At 48.5% G+C, this 8,325-nt stretch overlaps 1 protein-coding gene across 2 annotated transcripts; it reads right to left on the bottom strand.

The window, feature by feature from the left end:
- Positions 1-6,405: 6,405 nt before the first annotated feature.
- KCNA2 (potassium voltage-gated channel subfamily A member 2) lies at positions 6,406-7,905 on the bottom strand (the record flags this gene model as incomplete). Of its 2 annotated transcripts, XM_081218308.1 has the most annotated exons (2): positions 6,538-6,677; positions 7,012-7,905. In XM_081218308.1, 2 exons carry the CDS (start codon positions 7,903-7,905, stop codon positions 6,609-6,611), a joined length of 963 nt encoding a protein of 320 aa, XP_081074434.1. The 2 variants fall into 2 exon arrangements, with proteins under 2 accessions (XP_081074433.1, XP_081074434.1); XM_081218307.1 differs by having other exon boundaries at positions 6,406-7,905.
- Positions 7,906-8,325: the final 420 nt, after the last annotated feature.

The following is an 8,325-nucleotide window of genomic DNA, read 5'->3' as shown; positions in this document are numbered from 1 at the left end:
GTCATGCCCTAACCACCCACAAACACTATCCCTGTAGACCTCTGCCCACAAACACTTGCTTCCCTCCACAGCTCTCATGGCATCCATTTGGTTAAGCAAGTCAGCTTGTTTTGAAGGACAGCCAGAGGGCAATTCCCCAAATCTGCCCAGGCTACGCATCCCAGGTGCAAACCTCCAGGCCACATTCCTCCAGCATCCATCTCCCAGGGGAGGGGAGGGAGGAAAACAAAGGGATCAAGTAATGGCTTTTAGTGCATGGAAATGATCTTCTGTAATGGCTCAGGATGCTTTATTCTTATCTATTGGTAAGCGCTTTCCTGCAGGCTTCCATTACACCCTGCCAGTCTGACCGTAAGTCCACGAGATGGGCTGGCGTGAGGTCACTCAAGCTCAAGGTTTCAGTGCCTAGAGGTTGTGAGAATGCCATGTGAGAGCAGGCAGAAAGGGCGGGTGGCAGGGAGAGAGGGACGGAGATGCACACGGAGACAGAGAGTGGTGCACACGGGGACGAGTCAGAGTGACAAAGAAAGCCTTCTCCCGACCTTCCTTGTGCAGATGTTGAACCAGTGTATGTTTACATTCCAAAGGAGGGTCAGAGCCTCAGAGGGCAGGAGTCATGTGACCGTGTGGGAAGAAGAGGGAACCACAGAGACGGTGAACTAATGCCCAGAAGCTAAGGGCATTATCTGAGCATCCAGGTACTATCACTTTTCAGTCCTGAGAACAAGATTTTGAAATAACTATTGCTAAAGAAAACAGTCACTATTTAGTTTATTGCACTTTTCCTCTTTAAAAAATAAACTATGAGAGATGGAGCTGAACTTTGGTGGGAAAGGAAGCAGAAAGAAGGGAAAAGTGAACTAGGTTTGTTTGAGGAAGAGACCCATCCCAGCTTGTCAGGGATCCCTTACCTCCACCTGTCCCTGCTTGCTGCTTTGATGAGAGAACAGGGCTGGTCTCAACAAGGGCCAAGTCTGAGGATCAAGATAATGGTCACATTAGCCATTTGGACACCTCCCAGCATCCAGCACTCTGCTAGTTGGCTCAGGTGGCTAATGAGGTTGAGGTCATGGGTTCAAACTTGGCAATGGACACTCTGCCAAGGCTGGGCAAGCCTCCACTGTGTAACCAAGGAGCACCCTGGAAATTACACCCTATGTAGACCAGCCCTCTCAGACCAGGCAGCCATCATCCAGATAGAGGCTCTTATGACAATGGGCCCCAGGAGAGCCAGAGCTGGAGCAGGGTTCACCATCCCCACACCTGGGTAAACAATTCAAAGCAGTGTACTCCTCCCACCTGCCATGGGGGGGTCTGGTGCTACCCTCATATGCAATTTGCAAACTGTCCTATAGTTTCCTTTGGGGAAAGTCAGCCTCCACCTCTCTTCTCTGCTACTGTTGGCAGCACTGAACCCCCAGCCTGCCCTCTCTCAACATGGCGTGGCACTGATATTTTATGGTTGACCATGATTAAGGAAGTTGGCCAAAGACCTCACTACAATGGAGTGAGAGATCCAGGGAGAGCAGACAGGACAAGCTAATCCTGCAGCCCTCTCCACACGGGGTGGCCACATGAGCCCCCAGGCTGGAGGCTCAGGCCAACAAAGCTTTCCTGGGAGCCTTTTCCACACCAGACCAATGGAGTCTGGAGGCACACTCACTTGGGGCCCCCTTTCAGGGCTAACCTCCTGGTTTCATGCCTACTCCATCCTCGGAGGCCCAGCTGAGAGGAGCAGAGGGAAGCAGAGAGGAAGGAAGAGTGTGTCAAACACCACAGAAGCTTTGGGAAGCACAGTACCTTCATTATGACCTTAGGTACATTTCAGCTCCTGAAAAGTTAATTCTGAAATATGACTAGCTCAGGTACTCTTTCTTCCTGACAACCTCTCCTGGACTTCTTTCTCTCTAGACTCCTGAGAACTCCAACTTCCTTGAAAGTTTGAGCCCATGGAGGCACCTGCTGAAGTTAAAGGGAAAATTGGTATCCTGACTTGAAAACACTTGAAAGGCCCAGCATGTTGCGCTGAATGTGCAGATTTGGACCCACATGCTCATCCCCTGTGGCTGTTGCTTCTTCCATGGAGACTGGGAGCTTGACCATCTTCAGGAGGGAAGAGTGGGGCACATCCTGGATGGCCGCAGGAGTAGAGACCTGATCTGATACCTGACTTCAACCCCCCAACTTCCATCTGAGGTGAAGCCTTTGCTAAAACGCACCCAGCTCTCAGCTAGTCCCACTAGTGGGAAGAGCCAGCTCTGTGTGTAACCCAAAACAGCGTGTAATCTTACAAAGCATTTCAATCTGGCCTTAGAATATAGGATACAAATCAGGTCTTCTGAAAAAAAGATGCTGTTTGCTTGTGTAACATTAGGTTTAAGTCCTTAATCAGGTTTTACTTAAGCTGAATTGGTGTGTGTTTCCTCAAGGTACAGCCATCGGATGGGAGGCAAGGCAACCAGGTGGAGCCGGGGCCGGGGAAGAAGCCTGCCTGGCATTGCATACCCATAGAGGGGACTTAGGAGTTGACTCCATTGGGCTTATGCCCAAGAGCAAGTGAGATGCCACAAGCAAGTAAAGGTGACTCATTTTAAGAGACAAGTCTACATATGGCCTCGACTTTCTGACTGAGCTCCCTGACAAAGCCACTGGGGATGGAGGGGCGATAAGGTCTGTGGGCTGAAGGAATGTTGGGCGCATCCTCACTCTGGTTCTGGGCCTACGACCCTGCAGTTTCTTGAGCCACCACTGCTTTCAAGAGGACAGGGTTGAATCCAGAGATCCCAGGGGTTGGGAGCAGGGGAGACTGGGCTATTGGGTTGTCTGTGTGGACTTGCTTTGAAGGGAAGGACAGGGACAGGAGGTGTATATTAATGGACCGTCAGCTGTCCCAGGTCCTTCCATACTTGGCACCAGGGTTTCTGGTGGGAGGCAGGTGAACAGGTAGAAACCCTAAGAGAGTCCCAGTCTTAATCAGAGATCTGCTTGACAATGGTGGCCCATATTTTGCTTTAAACCTTGGGGTGATTTTTCTGAAATCTAGGAGTGAGGCGGGGGAAGAGACTAGAGGAAGAGATTTCCTGAAGGATATTGAGGGGGAGAGACGCAGGTTAGGGAAAGATGATTAAATCTGATCTTTTGTTTATGCCTATTAATTTATAGCTATGGGGGCAGAACAATGGATCTGAGTATACGTACACATTTCATGTGTGGTGTGTGTGTGTGTTCTTGGGTGTGTGTGCTGTATTTTGTGTGCGTAATATGAATAAATGTATTGTGTGTATAAACCGAGTTTGTATTTTGTGTGCAGAAATAATAGTAGTATTTTTTGTGTATTCTGTATGTATACCCATGTGTCCATGTAGTTTTTGTGTATTTTGCATCTGAGTTGCAGGTTTGTACGGGGTGTATGTAGGTATTTGTATGTTCTGTATTGGTAAGTACATTCCATGTCTGTGCTGAGTGTGCGTATTTTGGATATAGGTATAACCATATATCTTTTGAGTGCCCTTTTCATTAATTTGGTCTCTGTGTATTTTGCATGTGTGGTGCATGTTTTGTATTTGTGTATGGCAACAACGTAGATCTCTTTTGTGATGGGTGTGCATGTCTGTGTGCCGGTGCGGGTGAACATTTTATAACCCCAGGTCAAGGACACTGGGATAAAATATCTACCCCACAACCTCGGCCTTAGGTATGGGTTGTTTTACCATCTATTTTCCCAAGGTCTGCGTCCCTCCCCCTATGTCTTGGAATTGCAGCACCACCTCCCATATAGGGAGGAAGAGAAGCACAGAGGCTTTGCGCTGGGCCTGGGATGCCCTGCAGACCCCTGGGGATGTGGGTGACCAGGAACTAGTGAGCACCCTGGGCTGGTGCCCCACCCCCCCAGGGTAACTGTAGGTGCTGAAGAGCCAACAGTGAGGCCGGGGCTGGAGTCATGGCTGGGCAGCCTGACCACACAACTCGCTGTGTTTCGGAAATTTAAGCTATTATGTTGAAAGGCAAAGAAGCCCAGTTTGTGAGGCAAAGGCTTCCCCACCTCCACCTATTCCAGGGCCAGCTGAACTCTACCTTTAGGCTATGCAGTGCTCCGTCACTCTCAGCCTGTTCTGGCGGTGGGGAATGATTCTGTACCCAGCCTTTGGTTTCTTAAGCAGCCCTGGTTGCCAGTTTAATGTGGAGAGAGCTTGAGAGAACATGATGCCTGTGGATCAACTAGGGATTCCATCCCTTGGTCCTGGACTTCAGAAATTTCCACATAGAGGAGGTTTCCTTTCACCCCAGACCTGTGGAATTGGGTCCCCAGGAGCCCTCCTCCTTAGTGTCCTTGGTTTCAAAGCAGGTGATCCATTCTGGCTCTTTGGGGAAAGATTCATGAAAGTGACCGATGCAGAGGCAAATGACCATGTTGCTTTTGTGTATTTTGCATCAGAGTTGCAGGTTGTGTCTTCATTCATGGTATATGTAGGTCTCTTGTGTATGTTCTATATTGGTAAATACATTCTACGTCTTAAATTAAAACCGGACAGGGTGGGGAAAGACGAGAATGGAGATGATGAAGATGATGGCCTATAGAGAGGAGGCCTGGGTCAGGTCTGGCCCAGGACAGCTGGAGCTGTGAGGGCCCCAGGGCCCTTGTGCACTCAGTAAGACAAGCTTCAGCCATGAGAAGCTGAAGCTGCAGCACATGGAGGGCAGAAAGACAATTCAAACATCTAAGAATCCATGAAGACTGGAGTGTCTGAGGCAATGGCAGCAAACCTAGGCCCAGTGGGATGACCAATGAGACAAATTAACCCATTAGGCCTCTGAGACAACCAACCCACCAAGCAGTGGATTTGCTCCTGAACCTGAACTCCAGAGAATGACTATATATGTATGTGTGCATATATACATATACACACGTATGTATGTATATATATGTATATATAAATATATATATGTGTGTGTATATATATATATATATATATATATACACTCTAGTGCACATAGTCAAACACATGCATATATTGCCCTGTGTCAAAAATATTGCATAAGCTTATACAAGGTTCAAATGCAATTTTCTCTATAGCTAGCTAGGTAGAGGAATTCGTGAAAGAGATTCTCGATACATATTTATATACACTGGATCCACAGGTCCGCATTTCCTCAGGACGAGATGCCCCAGTCAGCTATACAGTCATGCCCACGACTAGGTTAATTCCTAAGGTGCAGTCACATGAGGTGTTTAGACACTGCTTTCCCTGCTCACTCTCCTGGCTTTGCAGAGCTGTGTGCCCCCATTTGGAAGAACAGGGATGGGGTAGGCTGGAGGGCCAGAAGTTTTGGTTCCCCACTCCAAACAGTCTATTTTTTTCCTCCTGATTGAGGGCTTTTGTATTCTGATGGGAAAAAAAAAAAAACAACCCTCGTTCAATGCCATTCCTAGGCTATTAATACTCTAAATATGAATACTGTGTAGGCTACTAAGAAAACAGGTTATCGCCTGTGTTTTAAATATTGAGATTCATGCAGCAAACACCCATGCAGCTCTATCGCATCACTGGTAAATGTCACTGCAGTGTCAGTGTAGCTGGGCCCCAGCACTAGGAAAGCAGATGCCTGCAACCTCCAGTGTAACGAAGAAATCAGACGTTTCTGTGACCCTGAAACCTGCAAAAATGGTGAAATCTGAAGCTGAGAGGTCCCTTGGTTTGTTAGCTTCTCCCGGTAGGCCTAAGGGAGCAAATGTGAAACTTGACAACTCACATTCGGTCATCCTAACTGTCCCTCCCCTGGGCTTCCCTCACATCGACACTGCAGAGAAAAAACCAAATGCAGTATTTTCCGTTATGAAACACAAGCCTCCGGAGCGTCTGCTTGGCAACTGCAATTCACAAACCCCCAGCCTGTGACACAGAAAGTAATTCCAACACACAGCACTGTGTGTTCTTTTCAATGCAAAAATGGGAAAGACCTTTCGAATAATTACCAGAACTTTAAAGCTAAGCTACCGTGGTTTTCCTCTGTGAAGGGGGAGGTAGGCTCAAGTGGGGTGGTGGGGGGAATTGCATCTCCGAGATGCCGTGTGCATTTCATTAGGAAGAAAAGGTGACACTGATGTGGTAGGTTCTGTATTTGCTATGAGGTGGCCTCAATGTGTCCTTCTGAAATCCTGGCTTCCATAGGTGACCCCCATCTTTGGAAACCCCTAAGCCGGTGATGAAGATTTGCATGAAAGCCATGGATACATATTCTGTGTTCTAAATCAAAAATCAAAAGATCAAAAGTCACTTGCACGACTATTGCTTTCCATGCAGAACCAGATACACACTGTAGAACACACTGACTACAATGCAGGCTATTATGCAATATCTGCATTAGTTCCACTGAGCTGTGAGTATGTTAATAGGTAGGGTTCAATCAGACATCAGTTAACATTTTGGTAATATTCACATAGTTTGTATTAGCCAAAGTGCAGTTGGCTGTTTTCAAGTTTTCCTCTCTAAAGTCCTCGTTACTGTTGTTTACCCCCTCCTGGATCTCCATGTAGTCAGACTTACTAATGGTAGAGGCACTTCTACTTTTCTTTAGGTCAGGGGAGGATGGGATCTTTGGACAGCTCGTCACTTGCAAGTACTGGGCCTGTTCCTCTCCCTCTGTCTCCCGGTGGTAGAAGTAGTTGAAATTGGACACTATGACGGGGACAGGTAAGGCAATGGTTAACACACCTGCAATTGCACATAGGGAACCCACGATCTTTCCCCCAATAGTAGTTGGAACCATGTCTCCATAGCCTACAGTTGTCATGGAGACGACTGCCCACCAGAAGGCATCCGGGATGCTTGGGAATTGGGACTCTCGCTCATCGGCCTCTGCGAAATAGACAGCACTAGAGAAAAGGATGACCCCGATGAAGAGGAAGAATATCAGGAGGCCTAATTCTCTCATGCTGGCTTTGAGGGTCTGACCTAGAATCTGAAGACCTTTGGAGTGTCTGGACAACTTGAAAATCCTAAAGACTCTTACCAACCGGATGACTCGAAGGATGGCCAGTGACATGGCCTGCTGGCCCTGCTGAGCATCTTCTGGCTTCTCAGCCAGCTCTGTTCCCAGGGTGATGAAGTAGGGGATGATGGCTACGATGTCAATGATGTTCATGATGTTGGTGAAGAAGCCGGCTTTGCTGGGACAGGCAAAGAACCTCACCAAGAACTCAAAGGAGAACCAGATGATGCAGAGGGTCTCTACAATGAAGAAAGGGTCGGTGAAGGAAGTGGTCTGCTGGTACCCGATGGTGCTATTGGAATAGGTATGGAAGGTCACTCCACTGCCATGCATGTCTTCATTCTCATCCCGGAATATGGGCAACGTCTCCAGGCAGAAGCTGACGATTGAGATCAAGATCACCATGACAGATACAATAGCTATAATCCTGGCAGGCCCTGAGCTCTCTGGGTATTCAAAGAGAAGCCACACCTGTCTCTGAAATTCATTTTCGGGTAGAGGACGCTCCTCCTCTTTGATGTAGCCTTCATCTTCCCGAAACATCTCCATTGCTTCTTCTCCTAGCTCATAAAACCGAATTTCTTCAGAGAATATATCTAAGGGCACATTCACGGGTCGCCTCAACCGGCCCCCAGACTGGTAGTAGTACAAAATGGCATCAAAGCTTGGGCGGTTCCGATCGAAAAAGTACTCATTCCGGAGAGGGTCAAAGTATCTCATCCGCTTCTTTGGGTCCCCTAAGAGGGTCTCTGGAAACTGGGCTAAGGTCTTTAGCTGGGTCTCAAACCGCAGCCCTGAGATGTTGATCACCACCCTCTCACAGCATTCGTGGTCTGCTTCTGGGTCATAGGTGTCCTGGGGGTGCCCAGGGAGGGCAGCGGCCTCATCCACTGGGTCTCCGGTGGCCACTGTCATAATTGGAACCAAGAGAAGCGCCTCTCGCTACGCCTTCTAGCTGCCTGGCGGCAGGGAGCTCAGGGTGCTGCTTACGGCCCCAGGAAACACAGCAGCATCGGCCTGCGCTCCTGCAGGGGAGCCCCCAGGTCTCTCTGAGAGCCAGAGAGATAGCCCCGCTTGGCTGAAAGACAGAGGTAGTTAAGGACATAAGACCACTCAGCATTGGCAACTCGACCTGGGTTGCTGCTTTTTCTCTCTCATCTCTCAGCCAAGAACCTCAAAAATATGACCACCACCACAAAAAAGTAAGATTTATGTTCACCTCGTAGCTTGGCTGGGGATGAGAGGGGAGGAGGTGGCGGTCTCTCAAGAAAGCTCTGGAATGCCCTGCACTGGGGGCAGGTGTCTGGTACAGGTCCCTCTGCACTGCACAGGCTT

Source organism: Mesoplodon bidens, assembly GCF_964165515.1.
Source record: "Mesoplodon bidens genome assembly, chromosome: 2".
In the NCBI taxonomy this organism is placed as follows: Eukaryota; Metazoa; Chordata; class Mammalia; order Artiodactyla; family Ziphiidae; genus Mesoplodon; species Mesoplodon bidens.
This window is presented reverse-complemented; position numbering and strand designations above follow the sequence as displayed.